The sequence below is a fragment of the Furipterus horrens genome, unplaced genomic scaffold (genome assembly GCF_987537825.1).
Source record: "Furipterus horrens unplaced genomic scaffold, mFurHor1.1.pri manual_scaffold_10, whole genome shotgun sequence".
Lineage (NCBI taxonomy): Eukaryota > Metazoa > Chordata > Mammalia > Chiroptera > Furipteridae > Furipterus > Furipterus horrens.
The window spans coordinates 62665670-62691728 of record NW_028327180.1 but is presented as its reverse complement, the minus strand read 5'-3'; the positions used below and the strand labels follow the sequence as shown (position 1 = coordinate 62691728).

General features: G+C 41.2%; 1 protein-coding gene across 1 annotated transcript; it reads right to left on the bottom strand.

The window, feature by feature from the left end:
* Nucleotides 1-533: 533 nt before the first annotated feature.
* On the bottom strand, nt 534-24907 carry KPNA7 (karyopherin subunit alpha 7). Its single transcript, XM_090289155.1, has 10 exons — nt 24842-24907; nt 22845-22973; nt 15743-15825; nt 15033-15301; nt 13718-13800; nt 11231-11494; nt 9588-9821; nt 8010-8192; nt 4822-4968; nt 534-709 (listed from the first exon to the last, which is right to left on the bottom strand). Exons 1-10 carry the CDS (start codon nt 24905-24907, stop codon nt 641-643), a joined length of 1527 nt encoding a protein of 508 aa, XP_090145281.1. The 3' UTR covers nt 534-640.
* Nucleotides 24908-26059: the final 1152 nt, after the last annotated feature.

The following is a 26059-nucleotide window of genomic DNA, read 5'->3' as shown; positions in this document are numbered from 1 at the left end:
CAGGAACTAAGAATCATAGTAGGAGGGAGTGGAGTAGACAGAAAGATGTTGACAAGAACTGTGTGTACAACAAATGGGTATGGACTAAAGGGGGGGGAACAACTGGAGGGAGGGGGGGTCACTGGGTGGAGGGTAACAAAGGGAAAAGAAATTGGGACAACTGTAACAGCATAATCAATAAAGCATATTAAAAATGTTGTATAGCTTTTGGTTAGTGTACTTATCTTTATGAATACAACTATGTATGTATGGCTTCATTTTAAAAACTATGTTGTATTTAGGTATCTACTAATCATTTATATTAAAAATTATTATTTGTTCTTCAATTCAAAAAGAAGAAAAGAAATACTGGTTAAACCAAATCTACAAGTCAAAGTTTTTCTAGATAGCTAATAGACCATTCTCTTCTGGTTAAAAACACCATTAAACTACATATTCTTAGGAAATATTTTCTACATGGCTTTCAGACACAAGTAGTTAACTGCCCTTTTGATAGAGGTGAAAGTTTCAAAAATTTTATTAACATTCAGTTTTAAAAGCTTTATGCCTGGGTACGGGGAGATATAGGAATGCTGCTTCTTAAAGAAGTTACCCTTCAGGGTTTGGTCCTTGGTTTAGAAGCTGCAGAGCTTTGGCATTTTTATGTTAAGTGTTTTAAGAATCCATTATCTTCATCCAGGGATGGTGATATTGTGCCATTTTCTTCTTCCTTCAGGGGAGAAGAGACACTATTACACTCCCAGGCTCTCAACACATTATTCCCACACAATTGACTTCGTAACATCTTCTGTGAATTGGAATTTGCTCTAAATTAGCCCCGAGGCTCCCTCAGAGGAGAACTTGAAGGAAGGAAGCATTGGAATATTTCTTGAGATGAATTGTAAATGCAGGTTGTGTATGTGTGTGTGATAAAACATACATATCCTAAAATTTAACATCTTAGGTCATTTTTAAGTGGACAGCTCAGTGGCATTAAGTATATTCACCTTGTTGTGTGGCCACCATCATCATCTTTCCAAACACAAATCTCTGCTCATTCAGCAACCCCCACCCTCGTCTCCCTCTTAGCCCCTGGAAACCAGCACTCTACTTTCTGTCTCTAGGCTTTGGACTCCTCTAGATCATACAGTAGTTGTCCTTTGGTGTCTGGTTTATTTTTAAATGCAGTTTTGATAATGGAATACTAGCTTTACTGTGAGTAAGGATACAGTGGGTATAGTTGTTACTTCTAGATTAGAAGTCTTTAATCTGGTCCCCTTAGCTGAGTTCTATGGATCCGAACCCTCTTTAGAGGACAAGCCTCCTAATTACAAGGTTTCATAAGAGCTTTAAATTCAAGAGATGCTAATCACTGTTCTCAGTCTTCTCTGCTTTGAGAGCATCCTCTTGGTCCCAAACCAAGATTAGCTGCCTCTGGTCAGCAACATCCACCACCCTGGTCATAGTTATTGTATGACCCTGGATTTTGCTGATGAAGCAATTTTGACGCCTAACAGTATCACTCACTCTGTGAATCCCTAGCCCTATGTTTACCTGGACACATAAAAACTTTGACCCAACCTTTCTCATTTGAGAATTATCAAACAAAAATCCAAATCAAAACCATAGATACCACTTCACATATCAGGATGGCTATGATAAAAATAAAAAGAAAATAAGTATTGGTGAAGATGTTGAGAAATGGGAACCTTGTGCACTGCTGGTGGGAATATAAAATGGTATATCCACTATGGATAATAGTACGATAATAGAACCACGGGTTCATCAAAAATTAAAAACAAAATTACCACCCTGGCTGGTGTGGCTCAGATACTGGGAGTATTGTTCCATAGACCAAAGGGTCATGGGTTTTAACCCCTTTTGGGCACTTATAAGAAGACAACCAATTGATCCTCTCTCTCTCCCCTCCTCCTTCCTCTCTCTCTAAAATAAGCAATGAAAAAATGTGCTCATGTGAGGATAAAAAAATAGAATTACCAGCAATTCCACTTCTGGGTTTAAACCAAAAGGAATTGAAAGCAGGAACTTGAACTGATATTTTTACCCCCATGCTCATAGCAACAGTATTCACAAGAGCAAGAAATAAAACAACCCAAGTGTCCATGGATAAATTAATGGCTAAACAAAATGTGGTATATATATACACTAGAACATTCTTTAGCCTTAAAAAGGGAAGACATTCTGACATCTACCACAACACAGTTGAACCTTGAAAGCATTATGCTGAGTGAAATAAGCCAGTCAGTCACAAAAGGACAAATACTGTCTGATTCTATTTAAATGAAATGCTTAGAGTAGTCTGATTTACAGAGACAGAGAGGAAAATGGCGGGCACCAGGGCTGAGGGCAGGGGGCATGGGGAGTTAGTGTTGAATGGATACAGAGTCATGGTTTGTGAAGATGAGAAAGTTCTCACTGGACAGTGGTGATGGCTGCACAGCAATGTGAATGTGCTTAATGCCACCAGACTGTTCACTTAAACCATGGTTCACACGGTCAATTGTATGTTATGCATATCTTACCACAATAAAGAAGTTTTACAGAACTTCCAGCCAAGATGGAGGCTTAGACTGACACTCTGTCTCCCTCCACAGCTAGGAAGGGGTGCACCTACTGCAGGACCAGAAATAGCCAGATATTCTGGAAAATAAATGGAAGTCCAATGTATGAAGTTATAGAGAGGTGGTGCTCATCCGGACGGGTAGGAGGAGCAAAACTGGGGTGCAGAAGTCAAGCCGTGCTGTTGGCGGCAGCAGTGGTGACAGCAGTGGGACTGCAAGGAACACCAGGGGAGCAGCTCCGGCTGCAGTCGAGACCTGTCAGCTCGAAATTCTAATGCTGGGGAAGGCAGACCCCCATTGCCTCAGACTGTGAGGCCCAGAGGGCGTGGGGATGGAGGAAGAGGCTGCCGGTCTCTCAGCAGAGAGTGAACGACAGGAATCCATCTTGGGCCCCCGCCCCCATACAAAGCACCACAGTGTGGTGAGAAGAGTCGCCGGGTTGTGACAAGTGCTCAGGGCTCTGTACCCAATAGCACAGGAGGTGTAACAGCCCCGCCCAAGAAGGAAAGATAAACAAAAAATGGTCAGGATGGCAGGAATAACATTAAAATACCAATCATGCAGCTAACCAAAAAGCAAATATGGGAATTAACCAATGAACAAATAGAAAATCTTTCTGAGGCTCAGTTCAGAGCTATAGTCATAAGGTGGCTTACAGGATTAACAAAAGATATTGAACAAGACGGGGAAGGAACGAAGGCTAGTCCTGCTGAAGTGAACAAAAACACATAGGAGACAAGTGGCGAGGAAACGAAAACCGGAGAACAAATCAACAAATCAGAACATAGGGAGGGAACAAACAGTCAACCAGTGCAGAAAGAGGAAACAAAAAGTGAGGAATATGAGGTGAGGCTCAGAAACCTCTGGGACAGCTATAAGCGAACAAACATTAGAATTATAGGGTTTCCAGAAGGTGAAGGAGAAGAACTAGAAATGGAAAAATTATGTGAAAAGATAATGAAGCAGAACTTCCTGAACTTGGGGAAGGAAATAGACTCACAGGTCCAGGAAGCACAGAGAATTCCAGAAAAACTGGACCCAGGGAAGACCACACCAAGACACATTATAATCAAAATGTCAAAAATTAAAGATAAAGAGAGAATCTTAAAAGCAGCAAGAGAGAAGAAAAGAATTATGTACAAAGGGGTCCCCATTAGACTATCAGCTGATTTCTCAAAGGAGACTCTGCAGGCAAGAAGGGACTGGCAAGAAATATTCAAAGTAATGAAAATAAAAAACCTACAGCCACGATTACTCTATCCAGCAAAGCGGGATATTCAGAATAGAAGGGCAGAGAAAGTGCTTCCAGGACAAAGTAAAACTGAAGGTGTTCATTAGATCCAAACCACTGTTATATGAGATGTTAAAGGGACTTGTTTAGAAGGAGGAGGATCAAAACTATGAACATTAAAATGAAAACTGTATCACAACAGCCAACAACAGAAGCTAGGGAATCAAAACAAAGGCAAACTAAGTAGGCAATGAGAGTGGAAAAAGAATTATAGGTACGGGGAACATATTGGGGGGAGGTCAGCGGAGAGTGGGAAGGGGGGAAAGGGAGGGAGATGATGCAGGAATTAAGAAGCATAGTAGGAGGGAGTGGAAATAGGAAGATTTGAGAAGAATTATATGCACAACCAATGGGCATGGACTAAAAGAGGGGTGGACAAATAAAGGGAGGGAGGTCACTGAGTGGAGGGGAGCAGAGGGAAAAGAAATTGGGACAACTGTAACAGCATAATCAATAAAACATATTAAAAAAAAGAGAAGAAGTTTTACAAAATGTCTAATGTTATCTGATCACTATTCCCAGATCCTGCAGAAAACTTAGAAACCTTTTATAGGATTTGTCCCCAAACGCCATAGTCTAGAAAGAGGCAAAATGCAATAAACAACAAAAAACAGTTTTTCAAAAGCTGGGCCTGCCTTAGTTGCCTGCATTTTTCAATAAAAACCCACTTGAGCATCATATCCCCTCCTGTACTACTGCCCTGCCCCCAAAAGAGTCAAATAGGGGAAAAAAAAAAAAAAAAGAGTAAAATTTAAAACCAGAGGCAACAGGAGAAAGTTCTTTGGGATTCGAACAGTTTCCAGGAGCCCAAAAGCTGCTACTCAAAGGCAGCTCACACACCATGGCTAGGGGAGAACTCAGAGCTAAATCCCAAGAGGAACCCCCCACCCGCTGGCTTCCGATCACCCGCCTCACAGTGGCAGCAAAGGCACCATGTATGGACATTCTGTTATCCTTGGAGTCACCTACCTCAGAAAAGTGTTTCTCGATAATTCTCTGAGCGGTCAGGGCGACCTGATGGTTCTTGTGAAATTGCAAAGACTTGATTCTATCAAGCCCACCAAATTCCTCGATCAGAAGACACAGGGATTCATTCATGGGGAGCTTCTCGGCTGCCTGGGGGAGGGAGGAGAGTGAGGCCCGGGCCAAAGCCTGAGCAGGGGCTGCCGCAGTGGGAGCGCCCCACGGCTCCTGCGCCAGAAGAAGCAGTGGCAGCTTCACACCCCCCACAGGGATCTAAACCCACACGGCTTTCCTCCCAGTTTGGATATTTATATTAAATATACTTAGGCATCTCTTTGTCTCAAAAATACATTTCTTTGGCTGAATATGATGCCACTCATAAATACCTCACTACCACCATTTAGTAGCTATCCTACTTCTAATGAATAAAAGTTGTTTTAAGTAACAGTTCATAAAATGTTCAAGGGATGCTCTGTCAATGCAGATGTTCTGGCCTGGAGGCATGGAAAGGTGAGACCGGAGACCCTCAGTAACAAAAGCCACACCGTGGCTAATGATGAAGTCACAGGAAACAAATGACAGGAGAAGATTTAATCAAACACTGGTCACTGGATTTATCTGTGGGGCTATTCATTCACTCACACAGGTACCTATATGATGGGTGCGGCACATAGAACTGAGAAAGGATTTAGAGATTTGTATTTTGTAACTCTTAGTATCAGGAGAGGTGAGTAAATACTTGTTATGATGCAGGAAGTAAGATATAGTAAACGACCAGAGGTTTAAATGACAGAAGATGTGCAGGGAAGGCCTGGAAACTGACACAAGGTTTTAAAGAACAATAAATACTGTGCTGGATCAATCAGAATAATGACATTCCCTACCCGAGGAATGGCAAGGGCAAAATTTTGAAGGAATGAGGATTGAGTGTTACGAGAAGAGGGAACAGTTCAGCTAAAAAGCATACCTGGGGATGTTGAGGAAGATGAAAATATTTTGCTGCCATATCCTGAAGGGCACTGCTCACTATTTTGTGAGCCGTGATAGAAAATCTCCTACTGGTCAAATTAAGATTCTTTGGGCCCGATTTACCTGATGACAGTTTGCACTCTATGTGTAAGCCTTGATACCCTCCAGCCCTATGAGTAGTTGGATTTGAGTGAAGAAAGTAGGAATCAGCATTCTAGGATTAGCTTCAGAAAGAAAACTGGGCTGTGGGCAGCAGCAGCCCTGGCCAAGGATTTTGGACCCTAAGAGCAAATGGCCCAAAGTTACTTTAAAGAACTTCAACTATGTTCTGCTGCCGATTTGAAGCTTTTCCTGTCTCATGTTCATCTTTCTAACCTCCTGCCCTTAGTGCCTCTGTCTGATACAGGGGCTTCCCTGGCCCATCAGATGTGATTTGTCTAGACTCTCCCAAGAAAGAATCCCAAGAGTTTAAACTAAGTGAAACAGGTGAAGTTCAATTTCCACAGCCCAAATTTGCCAAGTCTCTACTCTCTGTGTGACTTGCTCCAAGCCTGTGTCTAGCTGGGTTGGGTGTCGGATCTGTTCTTTAGTCAGGTCATTTCTTCCCAAGGCAGTTACATGGAAAGGGTGCTGAAAGGGAGCTTTCAAAAGGAGCTCCCTGGTGTTACTTTGAAGCTTTCCAAATGGCTTAGTTGTATATATAAAGACCTTGCCCAAGATGGCCTCAGGTGATCCCTGGTATTCATGCCCTCGTGTTGGTGTAACTGTTAACTAGGGCTGGTCCATGTAACCAACAGGATGCTGTTGAAATGACCTCCTTTTTAGGTCAGGAAAGACATGGGAGCTTCCATTGTGCTTGCTTAGATCACTTGCTCCTGAGGAAGCCAACTGCCGTGACATAAAGACACCCAAGCTGTCTTCCGGAGAGGTCCAGGTGATGAGAAATGCTTGGCAGGTACATGAGTGAGCTGTCCTGGAAGCTGACCCTCTAGCCTCCATAAATGTTCAGATGAGACTGAAACCCCCAATTGACATCTTGAATCTCATGAGAGACCCTGAGCCAGAACCATCCCTCTAAGCTGTTCCCAGATTCCTAACCCCATAAATTATTGAGATGATAAATGCTTAAGTCCCAAGGGGTAATTTGTTATGCAGCAATATAGAACTGAGACAAATAGTACTCTAAAAATATTGCCTTAATTTACCTTTCTTTTGGAAATAAGACTTTTCTAGATTTCTAATTCAAGCTTTTCTAGTCTGTTTTCTCAGCCATATAGTTGAATGGAAAAGGAACTCTAGCCCTGGCTGGTGTGGCTCAGTGGACTGAGCATTGGCCTGCAAAACAAAAAGTTGCTGGGTCAGTTTCTAGTCAGGGCACATGCCTGGGTGGCAGGCCAGAGGCAATCAATGTTTCTGTCCCTGTCTGTCTCCCTTCCTTCCCATCTCTCTAAAAATAAATAAAGTCTTTACCAAAAATAAAAAAGGAACTCTAGTCTGACCTCTTAACATATATCCCTGCTAACTTCTTGCTGCTCCTTCCAGTATATACTGTTTTAGCCTTCAAAGAGAGCCAGATGTGTAGCTCACTGACTACTTTTTCCCTTCTTCAAATCTGCAATTGGTTTCTTCATCTCACTCAGAGAAATACAAGTTCTCACAGGCCTTATGTGATCTGGCCCCTGGGTGTCTTGTGCCTCATCTCCCACCTCCTGGCATCCCTTCACTCTGCTCTGGCCATATCCCTCTGCTTGCTCTTCCTAGAATATTCTTCCCCAGATACCCACAAGACTCGCTCACTCCTCTGAGGTCTTCATCCACATGTTACTCCTCAGAAGTTTCTCCTGACTACTGTATGAGAGATCACCTCCCTCTCCCCACTCCAAGCCATAGTGACTATCCCTTTGTCAGATATATTTACCCATAACTCCCGAGCTGATGTGTCCATCCCCCTCCCTGCTACTATGAGAGCTCTGAGAGCAAGGACAGTGCTCTGCCATACCCAGAGCTTCTAAAACGCTGTTGGGCACAAAGACACTCATTTGAGAAAATGAAGATATGTACCTCTTTGAAAGTCCTCTTTTTATCGTTATGCATAGTATGTGTGCACTGAGGGCATAGATAAGGGTGTTGGAAAGAAAGAGAAGCCTATTTGTTTTAAGAACAAAATTAAGTGTCTTAAGTTTGGAGACTCCTACTTAGAAACCAGCATGTTCAGAACAGCTCACCTGGAGGAGAAAAGAGATAATGTCAAGGATGATGATAACAAATTTGGTGTCGGGGATGCTCAGCAGGTTCACCAATGGCTCTAAGACTCCAGAGTGGACAAGCTGGGTCAACTGGTCCATGGTGCCCCCAGTCATGAAGTTAGCCACCACCCAGACAGCCTCTTTCTGGACTTTAAAACCGCCCTACAGAAACAGAACAGTTTACATTCTTGACAGATCGTGAGGAACTTAAATATAGTGATACTAATGTGATTCAGTTTCTAGTTGGCTGGGGACAGCCAGGGCTATATGTGCAATTTACACAAAACACCTTAGGGACTTGCTTCTAGTTCTTGAGAAGACAGCATCTTTGAGAAGTCAAGGAGGACACTGGCAGACTGCTATGGGGTTTTAGAGGGAGGTTCTAAGTTCAAACAGGCTCATTTCATTAACTCAGGTTATGGGAAAAATAGAACCAACATAAACCAATCCAGGTAATTGATATAGATTGAGAGTTATGCTTGGAATTTTAGATTATAGTGGCCTGTGGGTACATTTCTAGTTTCTCTGCCCTAGTGAAACCAGACAAGAACTTCCACAGCTACAAAGATGAGCACACAGATGTGACCCTGGTGGCTGAGACAGCCCCAAGGTTACAGAGGAAGGCCACTGAAATACCACTCAATGCATCCCTTGCATTTATAGAAAGGACTAGGCCCACAGGTATGGGAGTAATTTAGCATGGATCCTTCTATCCCCAAGCAGAAGAGTTATTCCCATTTTGTGGTGGAGAAAACTGTGACCTCAGCTTAAAACAAAAATAAAAACTTGAAAAACTTATGGTTCCAAGCAAGTTATAGTTCAAAAGGCACAGTTTGGAATAAGATTACTTCTTGAGTCATAACTGGGTGTTTCTGATTAGAATACGTGCAGACACACTGTAGAACACAGGATAGGAAGTGACTGGAGGATGCTCTGATTCGGGTTGCACACCTGGCCTAGCTTTCATTCTTAATGAAAACCTGGGACCCCACCACCCAACCTCAGAGCAGAAACACCTAAGCAGAAAACCATAGCTCATCCATTAAAGGTGACAAAAAGAAATGCTGATGACAGTAGTTGTTCCATAGAGGGCACGTGGGAATCAGGAGGCAAAAGGAAGTTTTATTGTATTTCTACTTTTATATTTGGATTTTCTGTGTTTAGCACCACTTTAATCAATGTGACTTTTAATACTGAAGAGGCTACCATTCTTCAGTGTATAATACAGCATAACTGGATATGTTTTTCCTCCTAAAACAAAACTAAATCTTCTTTGTCGTTTGGCAAGTAAAGAGTACTGTTTAAGAGCTTGAGATTTTCCTGGATATTTGAGCTGTGGGGGCCGCCTTTTTATTGAACAATGCTTGTTTAGTCATTTAAGTTTTCCACGGGTTGTTCAAAATGGGATGCCACTTCCTCTGTTTTTGAAAACAAATATTTCATAGTTGTGGCCTCCATTAATTTGCTTCTGAGCCTGTGTTTGCATTACTGAAGGAGTTCAGTACTGGGCCTGTTAGAAATTAGCTGTCTGTCATGGAAGCTGAGTGTGACACTTACATTTTTTAGCAGAGCCACCAAGGGAGGCAGAACATTGCAGGCAATGAGGTGCTGCAGGTGTTGGTGGGGCCCTGCGGCCACATTGCTCAGGGCCCAGGCTGCCTCCTGCTGGATAGAGGACTTGGGGTGCAGCAGGAGCTGAGGCAGCACACTCAGTACGCCCGCGTCAATGGCCACCTGCGTCTGGTGATCTGTTCCTGTGACGATGTTGCCCACAGTGCGGAGAGAGGGGATCTGGAAGAACAAGGCTCAAAGTGGAACCAAGTATTGCAAATTTGTCACCATGGAAGGTGACAAGCACAAAAAGATCTGTGTCCTCCTAGATATCAATCATGCTGTGCTGATGGATCTCTGGAAGCCTGTGAACAACAATGACATCCTTGACCCTTATTAATTCAGCCCAGCAATGGCTGTTTATATAGCTTAGGGGTACTTGCCAGTTTCCCGGCAGTAGTGCCTCTAGTGGAATAGAGGCCAAGGGATACCTTTGTCAAGAAATGATGCTCTCCCTTTTCTACCCCTACATTGGGAAAATGGCTAAATTGACTGTCGTGTTTGTAATGCAATCATGTCTATTGAATTTATATTTAGCACCATAGTCAAGTCCCTGTTGTATATATTGTTGGAGCTAATGAGCTCCCAATGGCAACTGTTGGTACATTCACAAACCTCCTCTCAACAACTCTGATGGTTTCTGGGTGGATCTACAATTGGGCTCTAGACAATCATCCTCGGAGAGCTGATTTTGGATTTATTTTGGTTTCTCTGCACTTTAGTGAGAGATAACAGTTCTAGAATTTCCCTAGCCTATTATGCTGGGTATCTGCTACTCAAGAGAGAGGTGAAAGTGGTGCTATGGGCCAATCACAGCCTTGCCAGGCCTGGCAGTTTTCCCCCAAGCCCCCAGGATAAGTGGCTTCTGATAGACATTCTCTTCATACCCTCCATGCTAGCAGCACTATCCCCAAACTAACCTTTACCTCTGAGGAACAGAGGATCACTAAGACTTCATAACACACAGGATTAGGCATAGACATCAAAAGGGGCATTCACATTTTAAAGACATTTTCAAAAAGTATATTATGTAAGTGACACATTTTATAACATAGCAAATTATTGGGTTTTAGTTTCACTTACTTTTCACCTGTATCTGAAGTAGTCTTAGAGAACTAACTGGGGAGAGGATAAGAGAGTTTTCTTTTATACTTGAGTAAGGAACTCAATGTTATACAAGCTTTACATTAATACACACACTCACACACACGCACACCCTGTATCAGCCAACTTGTTAACGTCTACACGCATGGACCATCAGGAGAAAAGGCCACAAAAGGATAGTTTACTAGCTGAAGGGATTATAGGCAGTTTGATTTGGTGCTTTCTATAATTTCTAGTATTCAGGTTAAGAGAAAGTACATTACTTAATACCCACTAGGATTTTGGATCAAAATAGATTCAAGTATTTGGCTAGAGAGTAGCAGAGACCAGGGAAATGCAGACAATAAGCTTTGTTCTAGGTAAAGAATGAGAGCTGAGCATAGAAATCAGGGGGTGGGGAAAGAACATAACTTGCTAAAGTCACTATGACTCATGACCTTAATTGCACGGCCTATACAGAGACAGACAAGGCCTGGGGTATTTACCAAGACATTGAGTTCTGAGCTGGTCATGAGCTCAACCAGCCTGGGCAGCACCCCTACATCAATCACTTGGCCAATGCGCTCATTGCAGCCCTCAGTGAGGTAAGACAGGGCCCAGCAGGTGTTGGAGAGCACCTCACTGTCTTGGTGCTGCAGGAGGTGGAAGAGGATGGGTAACATTTGCTTCACTGCTTTTCTGCAGGGGTATGGGTTCTTGTTTCGGCACAGGTTGGACAGAGTCCATGTGATGTTCCGCAGAAATGTAATCTGTAATGAGAGACTGCCTTTAGCATCAGGTGCAAAGAAAAAAAATGCAAATGGCAGTGTGTCCTTGCCACTTTTGATCAATATTATTGACGAGCATGAACCAAAGAATTTGTTACAAACATGAATTTGTCCTAGGTAGTGATGTATCTATGATAGGGACACAAAGAATGAGCTTTATGTTTCCTATTCAAATGCTAGATGGAGGTTTCCTTACATTCTTCAAAATGTCCTTCCTCACTTGACTCCATCAATGACATAATTTCTTTTTTCATTGGTGAAACAAAGATGAAGCAGGAGTTTCTTATTCTTCACATCAGTCTATAACCAACATGTCATAATCACATTTCTGATGTTCTATTTGAGGATTAGTCTTCTTACCTCACCTCTGAACTCCATCACTTTTCATCTTAAAACATTCTGTCCCCAGGATCCCCTCTCCCCACTGGATCACTCCCACTACTATAGAAACACACTCTGTGACCTTCACCCCTTACCCTTCACCTCTCCAATCATCATCCCACTTCTGATTTTCAGAGTCTACTCTCAAGGGAGCATCTGTATTCACTATCTACCTAGCAGCATCCCACCTGGCTTCTAGCCTTCCTACTCTGCTTTCCAACCCTACCTCTTTGTAGTTAGTGATGAAATCAGCTCCTTTCAAGTCACTAAACCCCACAGCCACTTTCTTTACTGTCCCTCTAATTTGTATTTAGCCTCTAGTTGTTCCCTTTTTGGCATCTGTGACACCAAGCCTGTTTTTTTTTTTTTTTTTGTTTGTTTGTTTTTTTTATTGCTGAATGGGCTGTTCCTTCTCAGCCTTGGCAGGCTCTGCCTGATTCCTGAATGTCAGAGTCCCTAGAGCCTGGTCTTGGAGTCTCCCCACACGCTAGGTCAGGGATTGGCCAAATTTATCTGTAAAGGGCCGGAGAGCAAACATTTTCAGCTTTGTGGACCCACAGGGTCTCTGTTACAACTAGTCAATGCTGCCCTTGGAATACAATAAAAGCCAGACAATCGTGCATGTAAATGAATGGGCATGGCTGTATTCCAATAAAACTTTACTTACAAAATCAAGCCATTTACCCTTACTATAGATGGTCTTGTCCAGCTGGGTGACATATGTGTGCACAAGTATCTAGGTCTGCATATCCTTCTGTTGCAATGGTGCCTCTTATTCACTTCAACTAAATATGTACAGCTAAGGTTCTGATTCTTTCTTCCCTCCCTCTTTTCCATTTCTCCAGGAGGACAGTCATCCAAAATGATCTAACTCAGAACATGGCCATCTTTGCTTCTTTCTGTCTCACTTCCACGCCTAGCACAGCAGCTTCCCAGGTCTATCTGCTCTCCCATCTCCCTTTGCTACAATCCTTCAACAAGCAGCCAGAAGGGTCTTTCAGAAAGACCAGACCACTTTACTTCCTGTGTGGAAATCCTCCAAAGGCTTCCCTTTGCCACCAGGATGATATCCAAGTCCCTTGCCCTATTTGCCATGTTATACTGCTTTCTCCTTACAAACTTCCGTGCTCATGCCAACCTTCCTCTGGTTCAACCATGACAGTATTTTTCCCACCTTGAGGGCTGGTTGTATATTCCCTTGGCTTTTGGAAGCCATCTTCTCTTCATGTTTATATTCGAGGCAAAGCTAGAATGCAAATTTAATTTCTAACCGGGGAGTCCTCTATTGTTGCCACATCAATGGACTTTGACTCTAGTCTTCAAACTGAAACCTTATTACCTAGCAACAGAATTGGTAAGCCACTACTACCCTTTAGTGGTAAAGCTTAGTCATCTAATTTTGAAGGATGGTAAGCTGAGATAAATCTTAATAAACCTTTTCCAATGCTCTCAAAAGAAAGATTGGCACTGCTGCTCGCTGAGGACAAATTTGGATCAATTTTTACCCAAAGTGATATTTGGTCCTAGGCCTTGTTTATAATTGCTGACATAATCAGGCAGTGACCACATGATCTAGCATTGATTTGGAAATAGTTTCTCAATTTCCCCAGCTTTGGGAACTTGTTATCAGCTAGGTTTTCTAATTTGAACATACTCACTGGTACAGCCATTGATGGGAGGGGCAGGTTAGAGGGTGGGGGATTGTGCAAAAAGTAAAAAGGACTCATGGACATGGAACAGTGTGGATTATGGGGGGAGGGTATGCAAGGGGGTTAAATAGTAATGGAAAAAATACAGTAAAAAATAAAACAGACAGACACTCACTGGTATGGTTGATGAAGTCAGGACCAGCAGGTGCGGGATGGCATTGCTCGAGATAACAAAGTCTCTAAATTCTGGGCCATCACCTATAGGTAGATAAGAACAGGACATTCAAAGAGGGGACAAAGAGAATCCTGGGAGAGGGGACTAATTTTTATAAGTCTGTGCAAAGAGTGAGGCCAAAATGCTTTCCTGGGTTGGGCACATCAAGAGTGAAGTCATGAACTAGATCCTGAGTTTCCAGCACATTGGTAGGGTGGCTGGGCCTGGTGTGAAGGCACCACACAGTAGCAGATGCTCTCAGCTGAGTCTGTGGTTACACACAGGAGCCAGCCAGTGGGGCCCAGCAGGACTTGCTCACTGCTACAGTATTTTACAGCATGGCTCTTGGGAAGACTGAGGCCATTGCACACCAAACTGTCTTCCCAGAAGACTTGGGCAAAGGGCAGTGACTTCTAGAGGCAATCTCAGAACAAAGCCTGGGAGATGGGTGGGGGTTAGTCATCAGCTGTCTGTGACTTCAGCTAGAATACCATATTTCTAGACCATGAAAATCTTAGTGTGCAATTCTTCCACCATCAGACAGGGCATAAGTTATATTACACTACCCAAGTTTGCCTGTTCTTTACTGAACCAATCAAAACAAGAGACAAAGTCTCTGCAACCGGTGCCTTATTTCTGCAAACATTTCAAAACCAGACTTATTTTATATTCTGTGTTTGCTAATCCCAATATCTGAAGTCCTTGGAGGTCTAATCATACTGCTTGTTTCTGCTGACTCAGTCATGCTGGGCGGTGGATTCTCTGAATTTGAAATTGCTACTATTTGGTTGATCATTGTCACAATCCTGAAGGGCCCAATGGAGTTCGTTTCCCCCAGAGCATACTGTATTTATATCCAGCCAGGAATCAGGGAGCTTCCAGCCTTGCAGTATGAAGTCCTCAGCTGTGCTTTCCTGGACCAGGTGGGGAACACAGCCTCACGTCCCAGGTCTAGGAGGCCAATCTTAGGATTGTGTTTTCAGGGGCGACTTTTACCCAAAGCTAAGGCAATACTTTTTGTATGTTTCCTTGGAAGCTTTCTCTGGAGGTGTCAAAAACCCCCACATTGCATGAGCAAAAAGCTCATTCTTTGTTCCTGAAGCCACTGAGACGGAAGGGTACAGGGCCTGGTATTGGCAGATGTTCCCAGGTAGTCTGTAGCTCAGGACTTACTGCATTATCTGATGTCAGCTTCAGTGTAAGGCCTCTGAACATGACTCTGAATTCTGAAAAAGCCTGTTGTGCTTTCCCCAGCATTTCTAGGGGAGGGTCTCACCTGCTATATTACCAAGGGCCCACACTGCCTGTTCACGCACAGTCATATGGGGGGAAGACAGTAGCTCAACCAAGGGCTGGATGGCCCCTCCTTCCACAACAGCCCGAGTCTGCTCTGAAGTCCCTGAAGCAATGTTGGTCAGAGCCCAGGCTGCTTCAAACTGCAAGCAGGGATGACGTGAAAACTTCAGGAATTCCACCAGCCTGGGTATGAGCCCCGCTTCCACAATCAGTTTTAGAGGAGGGTTCCCTTTCTGGGACAGTATTCTCCTTTGCAGTGAAAGAGAAAAAAAAAAGAAAAGAAAAGAAAACCAAGTCATGTGAAGCAGGTATTAAGCACTTCCTTTATCGATGCTCCTGGCATTCCCAACTATCACATGAGACAAACAGCTGGGTCAGAGATACTTAATATCCTAGAGTTTAGCCTGTAGCACTTTGTAGTGATGAAGCAACATTTCCCCTTCTACTATTATCTATCATGGAGATTCCCATAGAGGCAGATTTAAATTAAGCAATTCATCTCTGACAACCCTTGTATATCTTAAGTTGTTCTCAAGGACAGTGCAGAGGAGACATTCAGTCTCACTTTGGGATGGACTGACCTTTTCTTATGTTGCATGGGCATTTTGCCACCACCAAGAAACCAAACAGGCTGTTGGAGCTCACTTCTAACTATGAACCTGTCAACAGCAGCAGTCTATTGGGTGATACCTGGTTGCCTGGGTGGCTTGGAAGCATAGGTCTGGATCTGAGGCATTCACACCATAGATTATTTCTTGCAGGGTGAGGCTGACCTGCAAAGAGACACACATTTGGGTCAGAGTCTCTGCCAAAAGGAACCACAAAGGTCATCTAGTCTAGCCATCTATCTGATTAGAATAGGCTGGCTTGAACAGTATGTCCCAACTACATACTGGTCTATATTAGGGGAGAGAGGAATATTTGCTGGTCTCACAGGTTTCACAGATTTCTGAGATACTCCTTGTGCTCTGGGGGAGAGGTAATTCCTATTACCACTTGGATCCCCAGAACCTTTTAATAATATGCTAGTGGATGTCAGCAAAAACGACAGAGTAAGAACCTCCAAAAATTCTCTCCCCCTAAAAGCAACAAGAAAATGGACAATAGTTGGAATCAACTTTTCCAGCGCTCTCAAAACTGACCAAATACTTGCAGCAATGTGTTTTACTTATGCTTAAGAGATTATTCAAGCAAAATGTCTAGATTTCAGTAAGAACAGTGAGCATTGCGGCATACTGCTTTGCCTTATTCCCCCCACCCGCACCCTCTAGCTCCAGGTAGCCTTGAAAACTAACATCTCAGTAGCCACTGGAGTTAGGGCTCCTGGAATCTTATTCCCATAAATTATTACTTAATCTGGCTGGTAGTTTCCTGGGAGATCCCATTTGTAAGGTTTTCTTTATTTTATTTGACTCAGATATCACATAGTGCCTAAGTCTTTTCCTTGGGGGCTTTTGTTTAAAGATAATTAGAGGAATTTAACTTCAAAGCCATGTTTGGAAGAAGGAGTGCTGAATAAAGAGTTGGGAGCAAACAAGCAAAAACACTTAAAAGGAAAAGCTGGGGAATGAGATGTTCATTGGGGCTTTGAAAGCTCTGACACAGCCCTGAAAACCTAGAGGCCATGTGCCCTCTTTTTGGCTGACTTGGAGGCTCTGGGCCAACAGGCAGAGGTGTAAGACGAGGCTCTCAGACACCTGGTTGAGTGTTGAAGGCATGCTCCAACATGCACACTGACTCTTTGGTAAAGTTTGGGTAAGCTTCTGTGTTCAAGTATTTAAGAAAATCTGTGCAATCATTAGCTGACCACTGAGCTAACTGAGCAGAGAACTCAGTGGCCGCACGTAACAGAGAATACAGACTTTAAAAAATTAGTTCAGAACAAATAAACAGCAACCAGCAACAATAACAAACTGTAGGGAAAAGGGTATCTGATATCCAAAGGTGCCACACTTTGTTATTGAAAGCAACTGATTGCCAAAGAAATTGCAAGATATGCAAAATATAGCATGTACACATGAAAAAAATGAATAGAAACTGTTCCTGAGGAGCCCAAACATTGAACTTACTGGACAAAGACTTTAAATATGTTCAAAAAAGAAGTGGAAACCATGTCTAAGGAACTAAAGGAAAATATGGCAATGATACCTCACTAAATAGAGAATATTGATGAAGAGATATAAACAGGAACCAACTAGACATTCTGAAATTGGAAAGTACAATAATAACTGAAATGAAAAATTCACTGAAAAGCCTCACGGCAAATTTGAATATACAATCAGTAAGCTTGAAGATAGGCCAATTGAGATTATCCAGTCTGAGAAAGATAAATAAAAGAGTGAACATGAAAATTAAGAGATCCTTATAGATCTGTGGGACAACATCAAGCGTAATAGGATGGAGAGGAGAGAAAGGGGTAGAAAGTATATCTGAAGAAATGATTTCCAAAATCTTCCCAAATTTGATTAAAAAATAATCTACACATTTGAGAAGCTCACTCAACTCCAAAAAGAAAAAAACCAAGAGATCCATACAGATGCATTATAATTAAACTGTTGAAAGACAAAACCAAAGTAAGAAACCTGAAATTGTCAAGAGAAACAACTCATCATGCACAAGGCCTCAGTCAGATTGAGCTGATTTATCACCAGAAAGCATGGAAATCAGAAAACAGCAGGATAACCTATTTTAAATACTGAAAGACAGACTATTAAGCAAGAATTCCATACTGAGCCAACTATAATAGAGAGGAAATTAAGACATACTCAGGAAACAGAAATAGAATTTGTTGTTAGCAAATGTACTGTACTATAAGAGTTCCTCAGATACTAAAAAGTAGATAATACTGTAATTTATATCACATTAAGAAATTAAGAACACCAGTAAAGATACATATTGGTAAATACAAAAGACAAAAATATGAAGATATTTCTGATTGTAACTCTTATATAATTTAAAAGACAACTGGATAAAGCAATAATTATAAATCTATATTGATGGGCACACAATGTATAAAGAGGTAACTTGTATGACAATAAGAACGAAAGGAGGAGGAGAGGGAATAGAATTCTATATGATTAAATTTTGTGTACTACTACAAGTTAAGATGTTAACTATCCCCAGGACAAAAACTTTTAAAAAATTAAAAAATATAGCAAAAGAAACAGGGAAATTAAAATGTTAAACTATTTAGCATAAAAGAAGTAATAAAGGAGTAGAGACACAAAAAAGCTATAAGACATAGATACTAGCAAAATGGCAGACATACATCTTATTTTTATCAGTAATTTCATATGTTAATACATTAAACATTCCCAATAAAAAGCAAGGAGTGCCAGAATGAATTTAAAAATTATGATCTAACTATAAGCTGTCTATAAGAGATACACTTTAGATTCAAAAATACAAATGGGTTGACAACAAAAGGATTGAAAACAATATGCCATGCAAATAGTAACCAAAGAGCTGGAGTAGGTAAACTAATATTAGAAAAAACTTTAAGACAAAAGTTGTTACTAAAGACAATGACATTTTATAATAGTCAAATTTAGCCACCAAAAATATAATTATAAACCTATACACATCTATCAACAACCTCTAAATTACATGCAACAAAAACTTAACAGAATTAAAGAGAGAAATAGAGATGCCAATAATGATAGGTGGAAACATTAAATTCACATTCAGAAATAGATGGATCAACTAGATAGAATACCAAGAAGTTGATAGAAGACTTGAACAACACTACAAATCAGCCAGACCTAACAGACATCTACACTAAGGAACAGCAAAATACATGTTCTCTCCAAGGGCATGGAATGTTCTTCATGATAGATCATGTGACATGAAACATGTCAACAAAGTTATAAGAACTGAAATCATGCAGAGTATATTCTTCAACCACAATGAAATAAAATTAGAAACCAATAATAGAAGAAAAATTGGGAAATTCACAAATTTGTAGAAGTTAACTGACACACTCAAAGAAGAAATCACAAGGGAAATTAAAAAATACTTTGAGATGAATGAAACAAACATAAAAAACTGGTAAGATATAGCTAAAGTGGAACTTAGAGGGAAATATATAGCTATAAATCCATATATTAAAAAAGTAGAAAAGTCTCAAATCCATAATCTAACTTGTAACTTTAAAAAATAGAAAAATAAAAGCAAACTAAACCCCAAACCAGAAGAAAGAAAATATTAAATAATAGCATGGAAATAGATGAAATAGAGAATAGCAAAATGGGAGAGGGAATCAATGAAACTAAAAATTGGTTCAAAAAGTCAACAAAAATGATAAACCTTTACCTAGACTAACCAAGGGAAAAAGAGAAGACTCAAGTTATTAAAACCAGGAATGAAAGCGGGGACATTACTACTAAACTTATAGAAATAAAAAAGATTAGAGACTAGGAAAACAAAATATGCCAACAGATTAGATTATTTAATAAGGGACATATTCCAAAGAATATGCAAACTACCAAAAGTGACTGAAGAAGAAACAGAAAATCTTAATAGATCTGTAAAAAATGATTAATTAAAAAACAAAAACAAAAAAAAAAAACCCTTCCAGAAAAAGAAGCCTAGGCCCAGATTGTCTTCACTGATGAATTTCCCCAAATATGGAAGGGAAATTAAAATCAATCCTTCATAAACTCCTCTAAAAAATAAAAGATGAGGGAATTTTCTAGCTCATTCTATGAGTCCAGTATTGCCTTGATACCAAACCAGACAAAGACATTACAAGAAAAAGTACAGACCAATGTTTCTCATGAATATGTATGCAAATACTCTTAACCAAAATGCATCAACATATGAACAGGACTATACATCATGACCAAATGGGATTTAACTCAGGAATGCAAGGGTCATTCAACATAGGAAAATCAAAATAGTATACCATATAAATAGAATATAAAGAAAAAAATCACATTATCATTAACAAATGCACAAAAAGTGTCTGACAAAATCCAGCACCCTCCTGTGATTTAAAAAAAAAAAAATAGCAAAGTAGGAATAAAAGGGAACTTCCTTAAACCAATAAAAACATCTACAAAAACCCCACAGCTAGCATTACACTTAATGGTAAAAGACAAAGCTTTCTCCCTGAGATCAGGAACAGGACAAGGATTTCCTCATTTATTACTTTTATTCTTCATAGTATTAGAAGTTCTAGACAGGCTAATTAGACAGAAAAAAGAAATAAAAGACAGCCATATTGGAAAGGAAGAAGTAAAACCATCTCTATTTGCAGATGTCATGACTTTGGATGTAGAAAATCCTACGCACACACAAATATAGAGCTAATAAACAAGGTTCAGCTAGGTTGTAGGATTAACATATAAAAATCAGTTGTATTTCTATACATTAGCAATGAATAATCCAAAATTAAAAGAAAACTATTTTATTTACAGTACTATTAAAAATGAAATATTTGGGAACAACTTTAACAAAAGTGTAACACGTATACTGAATATTGTAAATAAATGTAAGGAGGACCTAAATAAATTAATAAATATCCTATGTTTATGAATTGGAAGACTTAACATTAAGATGGCCACACTCCACAAACTGACCTATAGACTGATTCAATGCAATCTCCACTGAAAGCTGAGTTTATTGAAGAAATTGAGAAGTTGTTTCTAAAATTCATATGGAAATGCAAGGGATCTGGAATAGCCAAAGTAATCTTGAAAAAGAAAAACAAAGTTGAAAGACTCGTACTTCTCAGTTTCAAAATCTTCTACAAAGCTACAGTAATCTAATCTTTGTTGTGCTGACATAAGGATAAACATGTAAATCAATGGAAGAAAATTCAGAGTCCACAAATTAACCATCACATTTATGATCAATTGATGTTTGACAATGTGTTAAGACCATTAAATGGGGAGAGAATAGTCTTTTCAACAAATGGTGTTGGGACAACTGGATATCCACATGCAAAACAATTTGATTAGACCCCTACTCACACCATTTACAAAAATTAATTCAAAATGGACCAATTACCTAAATATAAGAGCTAAAACCATGAAACTCTTAGAAAAAAACAAACAAACAAACAAACAAAGGATAAGTCTTTATGACTTTGGATTAGATATGATACTCAAAGCATACGCAACCAAAGAAAAAAGTAGATAAATTGGACTGTTTCAAAATGAAACACTTTTATGCTTCAAAGATTCTATCAAAAAAAGTGAAAAGATGACCAACAGAAAGGGAGCAAATATTTGCAAATCATATACCTGGCAAGGGTCTAATATCCAGACTATACAACTCAAGAATAAAAAGACAAATTACTTGATTTTAAAAATGGGCAAAGGGTTTAAACAGACAAAACTCCAAAGAGAAGAAACAAATAGCCAATAAGCTCCTGAAAAAATGCTCATTAGTCATTAGAAAAACATATCAAAACCACAAGCATGCACTAGATGGCTATAATCCAAAAGTGGACAATAACAAATGTTGGTAAGAATATCAGTGTACAATGAATGGTGCAGCTACTTGGGAAAAACAGTTAGGCAGCATATTTCTTATTGCTACTCTAAAAGTTGCCACAAGTGTAGTGGCTTACAACAACACAAACTATTCTTTCCCAGTTCTAGAGGTCAGAACTTCATGATCTGTTTCACTGGATTAAAATCATGGGGTTGGCAGTGCTGGTTCCTCCAGAGGAAGTTTCTAGTAGGGCTGCCTGTGTTCTTTGGCTTGTGACCTTTTCCTCCATCTTCAAAGCACAGCACACTAATCTCTGCTTCTGTCATCTGTCACCTTCTACTCTGACTTGTCTTCATCCTTCTCATTAGAAGGATTGATGTGATTACATTGGACCCATCAGATAATCCAGGATAATCTCCCCATATTGAGATCCTTAATTTAACCACATCTACCAAGTCCCTTTCATCATATAAGGTGACATCCATAGGTTCTAGGGATTAGGAGATGGAGACATTTGGGGGGTGGGGGGCATTATTCAGCTTACCACATGCAATTCCTCAGAGTTAAACAGAGTTACCATATGACCAGCAACTCTAGCCCTAGGTATGTACCGAAGAGAATTAAAAACATGTTCACATAACAACTTGTACACAAATGTTTATGGCAGTACTATTTATAATAGCCAAAATGTGGGAACAACTCAAATGTCCAACTAATAACTGGATAACCCAAATGTAGTTTATCCATACAATGAAATATTATTAAGCCATAAAAGGAATGAAGGACTGATACCTGCTAAAACATGGCTTGAAAACATTCTGTCAAGTGAAAGAAGTCAGACACCAAAGGTCATGTATTATGTGGTTCCATTTACATGAAATATCCAGATAGGTAAATTCAGAGACAGAAAGTAGATTTATAGTCACCAGAAACTAAGGGGAAGGAGGATTGAGAAGTGACTGCTTACTGGGTGTGGGGTTTCTATTTGAGGTGATGAATATGTCCTAAAATTAGCTAGTGGTGATGGGTGTACAACTGTGTGAGTATACCAAAAACCAGTGATTATACACTTTAAAAAGGTCAACTTCCAGGTGAGGGGTAACAAGTGAATTCTTGATCCAAAGCCCCATTTTCCCCCCATAAGAACCCAGATCCCAGACTGACAGCCACAAAGGTAATGGCCCCTAGCTTTTGGACAACACCAGTTGAGTTCTAACTAGGACCTCTCCACACCTTTATTTCAAGACCCCCCATTAGAGCTTGCAGGTTCTGGATGAAACCTTTCCATCCAGAGAAATTTAATAAGGCTGTATTTTACACACAAAGGCTGGAGAAACACACATTCCCAACATACCCGGTTGGGCCCTTCTTCAGAAGCTGGGTAAGTGGAGAGATTGACAATATTTCTTCTCTTTAAGACCTGCTCATCTTTCTTGGCCTTCCGGAGTCTCAGGCTGACTGCCATCCGCTGTTGCCGCATCATCTGGTGAGGGGAAAAAGGAAGAGCGCTGAGAGCTGAGAAGTCAGGCTGGTACCAGATCAGCCTTTTGAGCACACCAAAAGCTTCTGATTTTACTTGACCAATTCAACAGGCTGGAGGAGTTAAGATCACACAGCCAGCAAATAGTCCCAGCCTGATGTCTCTCATCTGCTTTCTCCTACTACTCCACATCTACAAGAATAGTCACTCTTCCTCCCAAAGTAAAGAAAGGTCATGCACACCCATGACAGGCCAGGACTCTCAGCTAGTAGAGACATCTGAGCAGAGTGTCCCATGGCCCTGAGTCAAGCACATCTTCATTGGTGCCAACTGGTTCCTGAAGATCAGGCCTGGGCCTTCCAACTACGGGGATCCAGGTGGGACTAGGCATGGACTGCCCAGGCTCAGATGTCCCTGACCATGTCCACTGTGAGGGAATCACTCTCCAGAGCATTCAAATCTTAATCCAGTCCCAAGAGTTTTACTTGGACATCAGACTAAGGCAGATTAAAATTTTAAATAAAAACAACCCTTTTCTCATATGAAGCAACACTCAGGCTTTATAGTAAGGAGAAATGATCTAACCTATTTGGATAGATGAGCTTTAGGTTGAAGACTTCAGGATTAATTTAAGAAAGTTTATATATATTAGGTACTTCTGGTTCCCTCAACAAGCCATGTGAGTCTTGCTGGAAAATAGGGTCACTGTGGTGATACCCGAACATCTTCGGGGCCCACTGAGCCAATTGTACTGCTACCCTGCCACTAAGTGGCCACTCCCTGTGCCTTCTCCCTTCTCATCTCCTTGCCTTTTCTGCTGCCATCCACCAAGAAGCTTTAGTTCCTCTGTTCTAATTGGTTTCCTTTGATCTGCAGTGGTCTTGGAAGCCAGACAGACATGCTTGTGGAAACGGGTGTGAGTGATGTGGCTCTGGACGGTGCCCTACCCAGATGGCTTCTCCCATCCTCAGCTAACTTTCAGATTCCCAAGGTGTACAATATCACAGTGGAAATACATAGATATAGGACAGAGCTAGAGCCCCAAAACTAAACCCAGAGAAGCAGAGTGAGAGAATCCACATGTGGCTCAGGCTCCCTGCCCCAGGCTCTTGTGCTCAGTCCAGCAGTGAGAAGAAGAGTCTGGACTTACCAGTTCCAAGTCCCATTTCTACAAGGCATGCTTGTTGCCATTAGCTCCTTGGTAAGCCTCCTTGATGACAGTGGCTACAGTCACGCATCTACATGCCAGGCATTGAAGCTGCTATCCAGTCCCTAAGAGGGAGGTATCAGCCCTGTTTTATAGATGGAGAAACTGAAGCTCTGAAGGCAATAGTTCCAAGATCACATAGAGACCTTGATTTGAGGCCATAGTTGCCTGGCTCCTAAGTCCTTGAGCTTTTGTGCTCCTCACTCTTGAAATCATATTATGAAAATTTTAAACATGTGGAAAACCTGAAAGAATTATTTGGTGAACACCCATGCACCTATCCACAATGAACATTTGGCTATATTTGCTTTGTCACCTCCCTTTTCCCCCACACTCTACTCTTTTTTAAAATCCTCACCCAAGGATATGCTTTTTAAAAATGTATTGAGAGAGAGAGAGAGGAAGGGGGAGAAAGAGAGAAACATCAATGTGAAAAAGAAACATTAATCAGTTGCCTCTCATACATGCCCCAGCTGGACACTGAACCTGCAGCCTGGGTATGTGCCCCGACTGGGAATTGAATCTGCAACCTTTTGGTGTATGGGACGATGCTCCAACCAACTGAGCCACCTGGCCAGAGGCCACTCTATTTTTGATGCACATCAACCATGTGCATTTTACTACACTTGTCTTTGATAGAGCAGGGCAGTTGCCTCATACTCACAGATGCATCTTTGCCTCGGTACTTAAATTTTCTCAGCCTCTCATCTGGAGCTTCTAAAGTTGGCATATTGATTGGAAGAAGTAAACCACCTGTAGGTAGGACAGTTACAAAGAGATTTTCAGTGCCCAGTGTGTGGATTACTATGTTAAAGACATCCAGGCTCTAAGCCCTTAAAGGGCTTACAGTGGGATGAAGAACAGATTCAGGAAGTCTGCTTCCCTGGGCATCACCATGTCAGCTCAGCAGGTGACGAGCACTGTGGGAGCTCAGAGGGGACCAGTCCTGGGCTGCAGATGGAAGGGAAACCTGTCAGAGGCAATTCGGCTTGAACCGGGCCTTTGATGGCTAGGGAAGGCTGGAAATAAAGCACTGAACCCTTCCATGTGGCTGTGTCTGAGGAGCTCTATACAGAGCATATGTGCAGGATGGTAAGGAATCCAATCAGCCTATAGTAGGAGATGGCCCTCTCCTCCCACACCCAATCCACCGGGTCAGGGCAGTCTCCAGTGTGACCTACTCCTTCTAATTCTTTAGTAGAAGGCCTCCACCTTGAACCAGCTCACCGTCATCTGTCAGCCACACTATGGCAATTGCCTCCCAACTGTTCTCCTTGCTTCTACCATTGCCTTGTTCTAATCTGTTCTCTACACAGAAGTTATATGATCTTTTAAAGACAAGATTCTGATCATGTCATTTCTCCCACTTTGAAGCCCTCTATTAGCTGCCCATTGATCTTAGGAGAAAACTCAAACTCCCTGTGATGCTCTGCATGAGCTGGCCTCAGACCGCGCCCTCTCTCCCACCCAAGAATCTAAGTTCTTCACACTCAGTTTGTTTCATTTTCTCTATTGCTTTTTACCACCACCCAATCTTTTCTCAGTTCTTGTGCGCATCTTTCTCCCCTTGCTCCCAATGACAGCAGGGCTGTATGTATTTTAGGCATAATTCCTCAGGCGCGTCGCAATGCATGGCATATAACAAGTAGGTACTCAAATATTTGTTGGACGATGGTGGTGGGTGATAAGGTCACAAAGGGAGTTGCCCCTCAATTAGAGGATGTTATTAAAAATCAGACCAAGTTTGAACTTTCTACAAGGCCACAGGGAATGACATTTCTTAAAGGTGTATAATAAATATCTGTTTCAAAGTATACAGAATAAGCAAGGCTACGCTGTAGAAGAGGAAGTTGGATAAAGAAGATCAGAGTCTATTCTGGAG

Excerpts from the sequence above, each read along its gene's own strand:
- KPNA7 (XM_090289155.1), bottom strand. The coding sequence starts at position 24,907 with ATGCCAACTTTAGAAGCTCCAGATGAGAGGCTGAGAAAATTTAAGTAC. Across the intron at positions 15,302-15,742 it reads CAAGCCACCCAGGCAACCAG|GAGAATACTGTCCCAGAAAG; the intron begins GTATCACCCAAT and ends TTCACTGCAAAG. Across the intron at positions 11,495-13,717 it reads TGACTTCATCAACCATACCA|ATTACATTTCTGCGGAACAT; the intron begins GTGAGTGTCTGT and ends CTCTCATTACAG.